Genomic DNA, 16,385 nt, shown 5'->3' with positions numbered 1-16,385 from the left:
TAAATTATGTGTTTTTCAAAACAATCTGAGAATCGAAAAGTTGAAGATGAATGCATTGCTGAATCAATAATAATCGTCACATCATATTTTTATCTGAACAAAACACACAATGTACAATGAAGAATCGACTGAAAAGTATGTCTGTTTCGTCGCCGGAGAAAACGCAATATGCAGAGTTTGTGCCATAATGAATTTGTTGCTGCAATATGCAACCACACATGAAACCTATCATCCCAATTATATAGGCAAGATCTATCAAAATATGAGTTACAAATTAAATCAACCGAATTATCATGCTCCAGACGAACGTAATCAGGCAAGTAAGTAGGGTAGTTCAACAGAGTAGCCCAAGCCATCTGCTCAAGTTCTTTTTAAGGGGACATGGTTATGACGCTGCTAGCACTGTGTATTCTGAAGCTAGACCAAAAGCATACGAACAGCAAATCTTTGAACCGATCGCTGCTCAGAGATTCAACGTCTTATTCAGAATCGGCACAACCAGGGGCAGAAGGAAATTTGAGCGCAATGTACCCTCTAAGCTGCGCACGTGCGCAAATGCGCAGTGATGGGACGGTCTCTCCGCACAGAAAATCCGAAGGGATGACCTTTTTTAGTCGTTACGCACTATTGTCCAAGGTTCAGCGCAGTGAGTTGGTGAGTGTGCGCAGACTCATCAAAAATTAGAGGGAACATTGTTTGTGCGGCCGTGGACACGTAATTCAATTAGTATGTGTTGCCGGCCGTCCACATGAAAATTGAATTTACGAATTGACTCCCGAATTTTTAAGAGATTGTAATTAACCTTAAAATTGTATTTGTCCTAATTTTTCGAATCTAATGCAGTAGCGGTTTTTCCAATCTGAGCACCGCAGTGCAGATGTCAACAGCAGAGATAAATGATGCGTCGCATATAGAAATACCAACTTGGAATCGTGTATTACTCACGAAGGAAATTTGTTTCTGGTGCGTTTCGGCGATTTCAATATATTTCCACTATACTGACACAATCCTGATGGGTGGTCAACAAATAACAGCATGCAACAAACTGACAAATTACAATTGGCCCAACCAGAAGATGCAACTTGCCCTAAATTTTCGAAAACAGACCATCCGTCAACTTTACCGGGGAATCTGATCACATAAGCTGAGAAAGGATAAATGTTTGATAGGAATATGTGAAACTACAATTATTAATGACGAAATTCATTCGTTAATCTGAGAAATTTCCGCGCTTGGCGCGAAGATGTCTATTCTGAGAGTTTTTTCAAAACATGACCACTCGCGATTTAAGCTGATATGCAGCTCGCCGTAAATGGACATGGTGAGTTTAATATGGGTAGTTGGCATCTAATTTGTTCATTACGAACTGACTAATCGAAATACGGCCGTGAATAGCAAAATGGTTGGCCACCCCTGGGCACAACCTACTTTAATCTCTAATTTTGACAAATTTGATATTGAGGATAGCCAGCTTTTAAAATCCTGTCAATGTTACTGACGGATGAGCGCTATCATCAAATAAATATTTGAATTGTTTATATAACTATATATGCATTATCGCAATGTCTTCGGTTACTATATAATCGATAAACGTTCGCGTGTTTGGCTTATAATCCCGATTTTACTATAGTGCGGCCCGCGAATGGATTCAGATGTTGAATGCGACCCGCCAGCTGAAACGTTTGCCCACCCCTGGCTTACACAATGAACGCTATCATGCTAGACGACTTCTAACTAACAGTTTTTGATTTTTAAAGCAACAATGGGCCCACAAAGCTTCACTTATTCACTTACTTACTTGGAAACTTCTGCTTCTACTTGTAATTGAGTAGAAATTGACGACTTTTTACTTCCACTTGACACAAGAGACGTTTAAGGCCGTTTAAATGCTTTATTCAAAGATAGTGGTTCCAAACGTTGGGGCCGTTTACCTCCATTCTGGGGTAAGCGAAGATGTTGAACATAATCAGCTTCTAAGATAGCCCATGAGTAAGTATGGGCAAAGGTGCATACTTTTTTTAGTCATTAGCTCGTCAAATTTTGATCTGGGCCACGGATCGTTTTCAAATTGGAGATAGAGTCCCGACCATAAAAATTTGGAAACCACCGGATGTGGGGTGTTTATAAAGCTCCTTGGTGCGCACCGGCACTGGGCTGATAAATAATTTTGTCGGTGTGACATGAACATGACTTAACGATGTACAATTAGGCTCCCTGTATTTTCGAAGTCATCCTCCATCAGCTCTACTACTACCCCTGATCATGTGAGCGGAGATAGGATTAAACTATATGGTAATATATGGAAGAACCAATATTATTGAAAGAATTCATTAAAAAAAATTTAACGACCGGATGCATATAGCAAACCCCCTCCAAAATCGATTACCCCATGGTGGGCCCAGAATCATTGTTTGTTTGGGCGGGAGGGGCTGAAAAAATGTAGCTTCGATCCTGGTTACACAACACTCCTGAACGGATCGAGACCACCGCTGGTCGACAAGCAAAGCTTTGCTAGTGTGACGTCATATTGACAGACAATATGCTCATATCTCATTTTAAAATCCACTAGTTGGCGCTAGAGAATGTCCGGAATTTGAGTCACAAAAATATGGTAACCCTAGGTTATAGTGCCTCACCAGCCATGAACCTCACCCCACGTCACTGGGTATTATTCTTATTACTGCGGAACTTAGTCTCATTGTAATCCACACACACACATTCAAGAAATCAATGAAAAACACTTTAAATTCACATTTTATTCCATCATATACTGTGGAAGCAACACCGGCAAAACGAGCGTTAACGAATAGTATTTCATTCGCTCCTTTAGTATTCACAAATGTATGCGACCTCCAGGTATTTCACGGTGCCGCGACAGGGATCTCCAAACACGTGGTTGTTCGCAGGTACGTGACATTGAGACTTTCCGTTGCACTTTCTCGATACGACTTTGTCGCTGCTCGAAGCACGGCAGTTGGCTGTCTTTGGCCCAGAGTTAGGACATCTGTTTATAAAATAGTTGAATAGATTACAATCATGCCGAAGTTATTGCACACGTGATAAGCAGTCTGGCACATGACAGAGCATATATATACGGCACCGTTGTTGTTTAATAACATGATGTCTCGAGATCTATGGCAAACACGGCCCACGCGATATCGACATCCACATAAACACCGTGTGGGGATGACGCGCCTAGCGGAAAATTCCAACACTCATGAAAATATTCTATATGGCTCTTTCGGGTATAAGATATGGCTCTTTGAAATATTTTTAATTATGTACTTAATTTTATCGATATTGCAGCAACTTGTTAGTAAATATGCTCAACGGCCATAATAATTATTCTCGGGCAGCATAAGCATGTATTTGAGAGGTCAAGGCAGTAGCATATCTAGGGTTAAAGGCTCGCACCCCTTTACAAAATCCTCGAACTTAAGTTGCTGTAGCTTCAGCGACCAATATCCCTCGTGATTTTGATGAAGGCCTACCCGGCATCGCGCGCTGCGTAATCTTGGATTCCACAACACGTATATTATTCAAAAATATGTTTCAAAAATACGATGATTACATTACAGTTACAAACCATCAAAGCAGTAGCTCTAACAACGATATATATGTTGTCATATTTTGTGTTCCTCCCCTGCTCTTAGTCGTGATGCAGCGTTGGCCATGCGCATTTGTTGTAAGGTATTGGCATAAGAGCATTACCTGTATAAACTCACACGGTGGAATTTGATTCATTCATTCTATTTTTCTGGAGATCGGGACCTGGAGCTGCGACTGGGGAAGTCGGGATGAGAGTAAGATATGCAACGGTGCAATATATGCACCATATCTGAACTGTATTCTTCGTGCAACTACTATATTATTCACGTATCGTACATATAACGGCTTCGCGTTGGCGTTCTCGCCACTGCGAGCAACAATTTTTTGGTCCATTTGTCCGAATAATTCTGCCGTCCGACGCGTATAATGTGGCCTATGAACATGTTAGAGAATTGCGGTCTTGAGGGGTTATTAACGTCAAAGTATTTCTTACTTAAAACCTCAACTTTTGTTAGAATTGTGATGGATAATAGGTTAATACAAGCATTTTTGCATTTCTCGGAATTTCTTCAAGGGCTGTATGTTTGTCACCCCTGGTTTACATAAACGGAGCAACAGTGTATCTTGATTTACTGTCACATCAATAGAGTCAGTCCACTTATCCGCGACCGACCATGATGTTTGTATTATGTGCGATATCCGAACGTAGGACCAAGTAATCAGAACACTCACACCAGCGAGATGCGTAACCGTATAGGCGTGCCATTGGGAGCAATGTGTCCGAATCATAAAGAAACAAGCGAATACTTACTCATTTTCCTCCGTTCTCCCGTATAGGGCATCGACTATGTTGATCCTCTGACCGTACGGACACGAAATATCGATAACTTTATTTTCGCAAGCTCTATGCACCATACCACCTAGAAACAAAATTTTAAGACACATTCGTATGCACTTTCTGAGAATACGAAAACGGTTTTTCGTAATTATCTGACAAGACGCGAACAAGGCACATATTTCTTGTTAGGTATGATTTATTCGGCTTGCTTGGCGTCTAGATATCTATTCTATGCAAGAGCTATTAAATTCCGCACAAACTTACGAACGCAGCGTCCTTTAAACCTGCTATATTCTCCTTTGCAAACGCATTCACCATCATCGCAATCTTCGTTTTGTCCTCAGCCGCTATTACTACGACACCCATCGACTGAAATATGATATTTTCAGAGAATGCAACTCAACGCTAGCAAAGGATAATGTGAAGACACTGCAGGGAGATTTGTTCATCTAATACTTTATTAGACAATAACTGCATGGATTGGTCGAATCAGGCACAATAAAGAACAGATCTGTTCTATAATATGCGTTATGACATTTAGCATCTACTCACGAACACAGCGGTCGTTAGATCTGCTATATCCAGTATCGCAAACGCATTCTCCATCATCGCAAACTTCGTTTTCTCCGCAGTCGCTGTTTCTACGACACTCATCGACGGAAATATGATACTTTCAGAGAACTCTCATCAACGCTAGCATGCCAAGAAGTCGCAAACACAATGATGTGAGATTTGTTGATCTAGCACAGTGGCTCTTGGCACCTGGGTATCAGCGTTTGCCGGGGGTAATTTGGGCTTGGAAGGGAACGGAAACGCTTAGGGGGCGCTAGGGAGCTCTAGGACATCATGGGGCGATGAGAAAAAGTGGTGTAGCAATAGAAGGTGTAGTAGTTCTTATAGGGATATATAGTTATATCCCTGACTTCTAATTACAAATTTACCTTCGACAAAATTTATCGAATGTCCAAATTTGACTATGCATGCAATATATCAGTGGTTCCCAACCTTTTTTGTGCTTTTCCCCCTTTTCGGCCATATTCGAATTGAATTCCCCCCCTAAAATTTAGTTTGCTAAAATGTGGTTGGCATTGAATATCTTAATGTATTTCTCAGTGGTTATAAGCTCTTTAGTCTCTTTGTACTTAAGTTGATGGTCATGAATGTTGCTGAAACGAATTTTATTCAAAGAATGTGTTCAAAATGTAAGAGGCATTCCATATAACAATCAGTGTGAAGCTTGTGATTGCTTTTGTTTCGACAACTCATGAATGCGTGGAAGAGTATTGGACAGAGCGCAGCGAATATCGTTCTCCACGTTTAACCTGTTTCTTTGCTTTGTTTTCATTTGTAAAAGCGTTGAAAATCCTTATTCACATAGGTAAGTGGAGATGAACGGAAGGATAGTTCTAATAGCTCTCTCGGCCACTTTGGGATATGAATCACACATCAATGGCCAAAATTGATTGATTTGGTAATTGATTGGTAATTGATTTTTCCCTAAACAAGTCTCTTGCGCGAGATTCCGTTTTCAGTTCTAAAAATTCATCCTGCAACTTATCAGGAACTTTTTCCACCGGCAATGTGAATGGACATCGGATTAAATCAAGCTCATCGTCATCAATTTCGGGAAAATATCGAATGAATTCTGATTCCAGAGACGCCAGATGTTGCAAAATCAATTCTTTTTCCATCTGTGGAATAATTTGTTACTTGCCATCAACAATCAGGATTGATGATAATACTTCAAACATTGTAACATTGCTCAATCGAACTTTTCTCTTCCAGTTGTCCAGTTTGCTGGTGAAAGCTTTCAAAGCGTCTTTAAAAAGTATTATATTGGTGTTTTTCCCTTGCATCTTCAGATTTGGTTTATTCAATTGACCAAACATATCTACCAAATAAGCAAGACGTCTAATCCATTCATCATCATTCAGCAATGAAACAAATTCCGATTTCTTTTGAACCTCGAAAAATATTTTAAGCTCGTTTCTCAGCTCGAACACACGTTGAGTAACATTTACCCTTGAAAGCCAACGAGTACTCGTATGAAAAAGAAGTACCTGGTGATCTGCATCCATATCAATGCACAGTTTCTTGAACAATCGGGAGTTAAGAGCACTTCCTTTAACGAAGTTGACCATTTTAACTACCTGATCAAGAACTTCGCGTAATGGAGCAGGAAGCGTTTTAGAAGCCAGCGCATGACGATGAATCATACAGTGAATACCTTTTACATTCGGACTTTGTCTTTTAACATGAGCTTGAAATCCAGATCGGGTTCCTAGTAGGGTTGGATTATCCGGATAACGGTTAACCGGTTAACCGGTTAACCGCAGGTATTTTCACTATCTGATATCCGGATATTTTTCTGCCGGTTAACCGGATAAAAAAGAATCGTTGCTAATGCATTTTACACGTTTTAGTAAGCTTCAATAAGTCGTATTCAGTGTTGGCGCGGCCGATTAACGATAAGCGTGTTGCCAATTAGCGAGATGCGTCTGTACAGTGTACACATTGCACAATGTAATGTGACGCGATCTCCTGCTGAGAAGATCGTTAAATTAGGTCATTGATTGCCGCGCGCTCGGCTATCGTCTCTTGCCTGATTTATCGCGTCTTCAACAAGCCGATAGTTCCACTGGATTGAAGAATCGCATCTGCAATAGGCCATGTGCACTTGTGCAGTGTACACACTATTCCATCGCTGGCCTGCACAATCGCATCTTCATTGGCTTGGTGCTCACGATATTATCGTTGACCTACACAATCGCATCTGCAATAGGCCCTACGAACGATATAATCGCTGGCCTAACCATCTCGGACCCAGCATGCATTGGCTCTTATCTCTCGATGGCTTGTTGACGATATGCCGTTAAGTGTATTCTAATTAGTGATTCTGAGAGTGACACCGCGAAACTGAATGACATCGAATGTTCGCAAAAATGTGCGTGCGTGCAAGCGTAATTGATTTCCGCTGATGATTAATTCGAAAAAAAAATCGAAACCCCCTGATTTTATTCCAATCCCCCTACATTTTCGGCTGGCTGCGTGCCTGATCACGTGAATTAGAGCGAGGTATCATGTCGGCATCAATTCCAGTATCAGCTAGTCGTCCTTCTAGTACTCCAAACCTAAACATAAGGTTGGTCAAAAGGATGTAAAGCCGTTGAAGTTTCCGGCGTACGACCTGCCAACCTTTTGACTCTCTACGAAGCGCTGCTTTCTATTCAGCCCACTTCTGTGGAAGCTGAAAAAGCATTCAATGAACGTGGACTCTTTGTTACAAAATTCCGGTCCCGGCTACAGGATCCCACAATTGATGCCTCTGTGCTTTATAAAGAGGGCATTGCAGAAGCAGTGAATATTAAATTTGCGTGGTTTTTCTCGTATTCGCTCATACTGCGCGCGTAGGTAGGTACTCTACAATAACACTGTGTAATGATTTTGCGATCCGTTTTACATGCAGACCTAATGAAATCGATTGTCTCACTTAGCAGTTATTATCCGGTTAACCGGTTAGATAAATTCCAAAATATCCGGATATATCCGTTATCCGGATAGTGAAAATTATTGATATCCGAACTAACCCTAGTTCCTAGCATAGCATGGGCTCCGTCTGTACAACACCCACATACCATTTTCCACAAAAGATCTTCGGATTCAAAGAACGAAGAAACTTTTTCAAAAATGTTAACAGCTTTAGTAGTTGTTTCCAGACAGGAACAAAAAAGAAGCTCCTCTTTGAATGCATTTGAATGGATATACTTTACAAATACCATTAACTGGGAACACGATGCAACATCAGTAGATTCATCCAGTTCAATCGAAAAGACGCCAAACGCAGAAGACCTAATCTCTTGTATAACTTGATCTTTTATATCTAACGCCATGTCTTCGATCCTTATCTGAACTGTATTATTTGATAATGAAACGGCAGCAACTTTTTCTTACCCTTCGTTTCCAAGCACAAGCTCAACAATTTTTAATGCACAAGGTTTTATCAAATCTTCACCAATCGTATGAGGCTTTTTACTCCTCGCTATTTCCAAAGCAACATAGTAAGAAGCTTCCACTGCATTTCTGCTTGTTTCATAGTATGGCCCATTTGAATCTAGTCTCATCTTTTTCAAAGCACAACTGTGACGCTCAAAAAATATTCTACTTTTATCCTTGTGTTGTGAGTGAACATTTTGTAAATGCTGTTTCAACTTTGTTGGTCTCAAAGAATCGTTTGTCAGAACTTTATCGCATAACACACATTGAGGTCTCTCCTCTCCATTTTTATTGATACATATAAAGCCATATTCAATATATGAATTGACGTATTTTCTCTTTTTGATACTCATGTTAGATACAACGTAAAAGGGATATTTCTTTTTAACGCTGCTGAACAATATTAGGCTTACTTCCTATTAATGAAAATTCAGAAACGAAAGTTGGAACACACAACATTGATTGTTAATGAGCACAAAATTGAAAGCTGTCACAAATACAATTGGAAACGTGATCATATTATTTACAATGTCTACAAACATTCAAAGTTTGGTAATATTAAGATTAGATGATGACCAAGACAAGACACCGAGCTCGCGATGAATTTGTAATCGTGAAACCCCAGTCCAATATACTTATAACCTCTCGATACTCTCAACCACGGGCGTTTCAGACGAAAGCAAAGGGGTTTCACTTTGATCTATATGTTAGGTCGTTATCAAGTATTGAGCAAGCAAAGACGTCCTGTGCCGGTTTTAACGTTTTCTCGAGATTTGATTTGTAACTAATCAATAACAACTCTGCACTGTCGCATAGCCAAATATAATTGCGTAGGAGCAGCCAACCACGATCACCAATTGCAAATACAGAGGCGTCTGCCCATGAATGAATACCTCAATTGTTCTGTAGGCAGCCACGCATGGTTCAATCATCTCCTACTAACCGGGAAAATAACTTCAGCAACAGAGTAAATTGTAAATTGGTTACCGTTACTATTCGCGAAATTCTTCCTCGGTAATAACCGCTGCGCTAAACTGACACTGCCCAGCGAGCTACCTAGCAATCGCGAATGTGAATGGTTGTGTTGGTAATATGAGTTTGTAAATGTGATTGTCACTTCCAAGGCCAATGGAGTTCATATCTCACCTATTATTGCAAAGACAATGTCGATTTGAACACTGGATTGTCATACAGGTGCCGTATGGTGTCTGCTTTTCCCCGGAAGCAGAGAATACATTGCGCAAGCCTTGATTCATTTCAGAGGGGTCGGGCGAAGCGAATTCGCGTGTGATATTCTAGTCAGCATGACAGCAACGTTGTTTTTGCAAGCAAAACTCATTCGGTTTTTCGCCTGAGTATAATTTGAAACTGTGGTATTTGACAGACTGCAAAACGCAGCTTCTCAAATAATGCGGTACATTTTACAAGCTATTCGTACTTTGCTTTATATACCATGTAAGTTTGACTCATCGGGAAGCCAAATTCCCCCCTAGAAATTCCAAAATTCCCCCCAAGGGGGGAATTCCTCCCCGGTTGGGAACCACTGCAATATATGTTTCCACGAATGTGTAATTATCATTATACGTGTAAAATGCGGTTTGCGTGCTTGATCCGTGTACTTTCAGGTCACAAAGTCTGCAATACCACACTTACATCACACCAGATAGGGGGTTTCTCGACAAAATGTTTCAAACTTGGTATTGCATCAAAATCTGGCAAAGGGGCACTATGCCACTTTTGAGAGTGAGAGCCCATTATACAATGCATGCTTTGAAACATTCTCGACAAAATGATAAACTATATACGCAATACCAAACCTTCTATTTGAGAGCTACAAAATTAAATTGACATTATCTTTCTTCATCGTACTATAAATAACGATTCTGTTTAGCGTTTCGGCCCACAAAACCTCACATGCACGTTATAAAATAACGGTTGCTTTGTTTCGAGTATATGCAATTATGCATGGCTAATTCTCAAACAATAGGTGCAAGAGGCTATTACCTCGATTTTACCGATGTAAATTCAGTGTGAGCATTAGTCTATACCACATTTTCAGTTGATTTCCTTTTCGCACAAAAAGCAATAAAACAAAACTCAATGCTACAATACATCAATTGCAGAAGTGAGATCGGGGTGTGTGCATGGGCTCGAATCGTTATGGTATGAGCCTGTACCTCACATTTGTTATAACAACCTTGATTTGATCCCAAAAATAATACGTTCAATTATTAGATCGTTAATTAGAAGATATGAGTATGGATTGGGATTAGGATTTGAAAAAAAAACGGATTTGTGAAATTTTGTCGGATTAGGATTAAATTAGGATTAAAGATTTTTTTCTGAACGGATTAGGATTAAGATTGGATTAACCGATTTTCTTGGAGATTGATATGTCGTGTGGCGAATGGCGACAAATTTTATTCGGATCAATTATTAAAGTACGTATGGTATACTACACTATGGTACATTCGGTGCCAATGAACATGAGAGGTGCAGCCATATGCCAACTGATCTTGAATCAACAGAATTGCTGGTTGTGAAAGAAAAATTTCCAATTCAACCAAATAAACATTTTTTCTGAATTTCAAGTTAGAACCGGATTAGGATTGAGCACGGATTTGAATGTACAAAAGTTCTGGATTAGGTTTTGGATTAGGATTTGACGGTTCGGATTTGGATTGGATTAGGACATAGAAATTCCAAATCCGCTCATCTCTGTTAATTCGTCGAGCGGTCATCGGACGCAATTCAAGCTCGAAATATATACAACAGCAAAGTTAAATCCCATTAAGACCGACCAGATTCCGACCTCTACCCATTGTCTTTGATACCACCCTTAAAATATGGGAGGGGGGAGGGGCAGATTATAAAAGTCTCTGGAAATGGTGCGCTGGTGGGAGATAGCGTAGTGGTAACGATGAGCGCCCACCAATATAACGGACTTGGTGCGATCCCGTCGGAGGTTTATCTGGGCTCCTCTTCCCCCACCGTTGCCGTTCTTACGGCGACAAAAAAGCCCAGAAAAATACCCGACGAAAGAAAGCACTCACAAGGAATGAAAAGAACTAGTCGAAAGGGCCGCGGCTTCAAAAATATCAAAATCGAAAAGTACTGTGACATCGGGCACTTTAGGCCAGCGATTCCCAAGTGCGTCCCCGAGGGCCGCATGCGGCCCCCAGATGGCCTTCTTGCAGCCCCCAAAATATATTAGGAAATCGATTTATGACAAAAAAATATATATTTATAAAATACTCTTGCTTGGCTTGGCCTCTATAGTTTTTAATTATAGAATTGCAGTAAAGTTGTGAGTGTAGACTGCTAACGTTACGTCACTGCTGTTTCAATGCATTGTGCCCTAACTTTCCAGTTGAACGGGCAGTAGCTATAGATATAAATAGGTAGTGATAACTTTCAAAACCGGAGGAAAATTTTGAAAAAATGTAAATTTTTCCAACTTCGTGGTCGCTTGACTAAAAAAGAAAAAGAAGCTCAATTCCCGGAAAATGCAGTTTTTCTTTCACATTGACAGGTGGTTGATTGAAAAAAGGGTCAACTTTCCGGTCCAGCTCCCGAAATAGTCGCCGTAGCGTTCCCACAGTGCTGACGTAATGTATATCAGTCGAATTTGCCCCTATATGTAACCAAAATCCTCAAAAAAGAAGACAAAATCTCAAAAAAGAAGACATTTCATCTCAAAAGAGGACGTATGGTAACCCTATGTTAACTACATGTGCAACACGTGACTCGCGGTTGAAAACGCCGAAATGCACACTGCTTCGTCGGCTAAAAGCAGCATAATTAGTAGTCCTATAGTCAGGGCCGTAGCTGTCGCACCCCCAACCCCCCAATTGAGGGGGGCCGAGCTCGAAGGGGGCACAAAATTATTTCGTGAGTTACCATAAATTATAAAGTATTTTTTTGAAATTTATGGAACTTTTTAAAAAAAATTTCGTGCCATGCGCGATTTCAATTCGCCACATATCTTGATTATTGGGCACTCTTCCCCAAGAAAAAATACGCAAGATTTATAGAAATGGGCATATCACCGTTGGCCATGACAGCACCACAACGCACCAAGACATATAAAGTTTTAGGCCATGTAACATGTGACTCCATGAAGTGTATCAGAACGATCGGCAGCTGACCAAAAACTTCGAAATACCAGAAAATTCGTTATATGTACAAACTACATATAGGTTTAATTGTCCATATAGGCGCCTAAATGACTGGCGCCGAATGTTCTTGTCTTGGCAATCTGAACCTCACAAGTCAAATACCATCCCGCAGGAAAGAAAGTTATATGCCAGTTAAGAAATACCAATCTGAAATCGTGTGATCTTTCAGTTTAGTAGGTTTGGGCAATTCTACATTTTTTATATAGCAGACAGGAGGTCACGAAATAGCTTCATGTAAAGAAGTCATACCTAGGGGTCTGCCCGCCCGAAGATGTTTAATTTTACGTGGTCTGCAGTTTCAAAAACACTTCTCACTCAGCTCTACCGGTTAATCTAATTACGTGGGCAAACAGGACAACCATGCCATTCCCGATCTTATCCACCGATTTTACATGAATTATCGAAATATTCGCGCGTCGCGCTGTCTCACTAAACAGTACAACTTTAATTTCGTTGCAAAAGCGAACAACGTGATGCGGGGTCAGTTTATCACCCTATGGGAGTCTGGGGTCCTGACCAAGTGCTGTTACAATCCTGCCAACGGGTATACCCCCGGAGATTTTTAATTACTATTGAGGGGGCCTATACCTTTTAAAACACACCTCACTCAGCTCTACCGGTAAATCAGTTTACGTGAACAGAGACAGGATGGAAATTGATAGCATACATGCAATTCCCGATCATATTAACCGATTCAGTCATGAATCAAAAGAAATTTCTCGCGCTTCGCGCGTTTAGGCCAGGAAAGCTGATTCACTCAACGGACACCCAATTCAGCAGATAAGTAGCGGTAAACAGTGTACAGTTTCGAAATCTCGTCAGGGCAATAAAACTACTCCGAAATAGCCACGATGACTGTTTGGGTCCGTTTCATAGCCGTAGTATTCGTGCGGCCCCGACCGTACTCTGAAATTCTAAATTTGGCCCTCACACCAAAAAAGTTTGGGAACCACTGCTCTAGGCCGAGGTGGATGTTAGAGTAAAGGATCGCTACTGATGCGTGTCGTTCGGCATCCTCCTATCTGTTCATGACATCGCATTGTGTCTTATCGCATTGTACATTGTATGTGACTTGTTCAGATGAAAAATATAACCCAACGATATTATTATTAAAACGTTCAGGACCACTGATCTACCACTTTGTTAGTCAGTTCATTCCGACCAAAAAGATATCTATTCGATATTTTGCATGATAAAACTCAATATCTACTTACGAACACAGCGACCGTTAGATCGGCTATATCCTCTCTCGCAAACACATTCTCTGTCATCGCAATCTTCGTTTTCTCCGCAGTCGCTGTCACTACGACACCCATCCACTAAAATACAATATCTTCAAAGAGCGCTCGTCCACGGAAGCGAGTCACAAGATCTCGAACGCAATGTCAGATTTGTATATATAACAGTTGATTCGTCGAAGTGCATGGGTTGGCGGACATTTCAATCCGACGAAGAATGTATCTTTTTTATATTATGAGTCATGAAATTCGGCATCTACTTACAAACACAGCGGCCATTAGATCTGCTATATCCTCTCTCGCAAACACAGTCACCGTTTTTGCAATCTTCGATTTGTCCGCAGTCGCTGTTTCTACGACACCCATCCACTAAAATATGATATTTTCATAACAACACTTGTCACACGGTATATTCAAATAAATGGTTATTAAAACCCCGATTTATCTTTAATTTGCCATAGAACTGTCACTCTATTCCTTTTAGTCGCATAGACAGTACATCATTGAACTTCATTCACACTGTTGTGACGCTATAATGAGAGATACCCGACTCTTATGGCCTCATACTCGACTCAGAACCGACTCACTCAAGTACCCGATTGTGCCTAGCCCTACACAACAAGTATATAGCTATAGCGACGGATTCGTGAAAATAAAAAAACTGTGGGATTTGTAAATCTAACATTCTACTATAGTCTTAGGGTTACAATATTTTGGATAGCAGGACACCTTTATCATAAAAGTTAGTTTACTGAAATTGAAAACAGCTGATTTGGAAATATTTACTGGAAATCTAGTTATGTTGACTAACAAAAAATGTCCTCACGCTGACTCGATTCCCCGATTACCATTTTTTTTTCAGATACTTCTGTGGTGTTGACTAAAAATAAAAATAAAAAAGGTCATCACTCTGACTCGACTCCCTAATTACCCACTTGTAACCGATACTTCTGTGGTTTTAAATAGAAAAAATAAAAAAAATAGGTCATCACTCTGACTCGTATAGTCTGATAAGGATTTCCACGTCTTACGCCACCCCTCCATGCCATCCCGATAATGCTGAGCGCCAGGCGGGGAAGCCATAGATAAGGCTATTACCAATCAGGTCTTAGTCTGAACCGGCTGGGGATCGAATCCACGACCTACCAATCAGAAGCTGGACGCTTTAACACTACGCTATCTTGTCGGCCAATAAAAAGACAGCTATTCGATATAATGCGTCATTATCATCACGCGTGGCGAGATAGCGTAATCCTCAGCTACAACAACGATGTATTGTGGGTTCGAGACCGACCGAGGTCCAGTCCAGAACTCCTGCGTACGTGTTGGAGGTTTATCTAGGCCCCTACTCGCCATATCATCCGCGTAAGCGGTGTCTTACAAAAAACCTCGAAGTGGGCCGTGCTACAAGTCGGCAGATACGGAATCAAGAAATAAGGAATATCGGCCTGGTGTAAATGACCATAGTAGTCGACAAACACCATGAATATCACAAAGAACAACAACAATCATCACATGCAGTATCAACTTACGAACACAGCGGCCATTAGATCGGCTATATCCTCTCTCGCAGACGCATTCTCCGTCATCGCATTCTTCGTTTTCTCCGCAATCTCTGTCTCCACGACACCCATCAAGGCATCAACTGCAATATGATATATTCCAAGAACGCTCGCCAATGGGGCTAGGAACAGTGATCTGAATCGAGTGTTAATTATAACAATTCGAGTGGAGTATAGTGAAAGCTGATTTATTTCAACCACTGAATTATGCGCTGATTGTCAATATGACTTAAATATATCGACGATATCGAATTTATACCATTTTCACTATGGAAGGTTGTAAGGCCCAAATCCTTGTATAGCAGCATAATACGAGACATCTAGTACAAACATACGCACATTAATCGAAATGACATATCTGTGTGAAGTTTCGATCATCAATCCGCAGCATTGTCACAAGATTCAATCAAATAGGTATGGTCTCAAAATACCAAATTATATTTAATTTAATGTACGTCTTGGATTATATTGTGGTCCCATGAATGTTCGATATTTGAACTTTTCAAATAATTCATACTGTGGTGACGGCATCATGAATGATATTTGCAACATGATTGATAACCTATTTTGTAATTTTCTAAGCTACAGGGAAATCATAAGCCAGTTTTGCTTTATAACTACGAAAACTCCAGGTCTCATCAACGGAACGGCCTTCTGAGATGAAATATCCTATACAGTGCACCATAATTTAGCTAAATTGGAAACAAAAGATATTTTCCGCGTGCGCCATAACATTCGGCATATCCACTTACGAACGCAGCGGCCGTTAGATCTGCTATATCCTCTCTCACAAACACAGTCTCCGTTGTCGTAAACTTCGTTTTGTCCGCAGTCGCTATTTCGGCGACACCCATCCAATAAAATATGATATTTTTAAAGACCGCTGCTCAACGATAGCTAGCCACGAAATAGAGAATACAATGCTATGCGATTAATCTATCTAGTACTGCCTAAGTCTTTATAAATGCATGTTCAAATTCGATGAAAAAGATATATATTATATATTATGCGTCGTAAAATGAGACTT

The 16,385-nt window shown here is 40.5% G+C and overlaps 2 protein-coding genes and 1 long non-coding RNA gene across 4 annotated transcripts in view; 1 reads left to right on the top strand and 2 right to left on the bottom strand.

Annotated features, from left to right (window-relative positions):
- LOC145442722 (uncharacterized) overlaps positions 1–16,385 on the top strand; it is a 93,641-nt gene that overhangs the window by 59,791 nt on the left and 17,465 nt on the right. The window lies entirely within an intron of this gene.
- Positions 2,741–16,300, bottom strand: LOC145442473 (D-galactoside-specific lectin-like). Of its 2 annotated transcripts, XM_080320393.1 has the most exons (4): positions 4,940–5,037; positions 4,652–4,756; positions 4,361–4,469; positions 2,741–3,004 (listed from the first exon to the last, which is right to left on the bottom strand). In XM_080320393.1, the coding sequence occupies exons 1-3, from the start codon at positions 4,994–4,996 to the stop codon at positions 4,395–4,397; spliced, it is 237 nt and encodes a 78-aa protein (XP_080176519.1). In that variant the 5' UTR covers positions 4,997–5,037; the 3' UTR covers positions 2,741–3,004; positions 4,361–4,394. The 2 variants fall into 2 exon arrangements, with proteins under 2 accessions (XP_080176519.1, XP_080176518.1); XM_080320392.1 differs by lacking the exons at positions 4,652–4,756; positions 4,940–5,037 and adding an exon at positions 16,111–16,300.
- On the bottom strand, positions 13,726–16,212 carry LOC145443432 (uncharacterized). The gene is made up of 4 exons (XM_080321398.1): positions 16,115–16,212; positions 15,329–15,494; positions 14,061–14,165; positions 13,726–13,877 (listed from the first exon to the last, which is right to left on the bottom strand). The coding sequence occupies exons 1-4, from the start codon at positions 16,210–16,212 to the stop codon at positions 13,758–13,760; spliced, it is 489 nt and encodes a 162-aa protein (XP_080177524.1). The 3' UTR covers positions 13,726–13,757.

Source organism: Botryllus schlosseri, chromosome 7, assembly GCF_051294905.1.
Source record: "Botryllus schlosseri isolate E-star chromosome 7, Bs_hap1, whole genome shotgun sequence".
Taxonomy (NCBI): domain Eukaryota; kingdom Metazoa; phylum Chordata; class Ascidiacea; order Stolidobranchia; family Styelidae; genus Botryllus; species Botryllus schlosseri.
The sequence above is the reverse complement of the archived record's forward strand: the minus strand, read 5'-3'. Positions and strand labels throughout refer to the sequence as shown.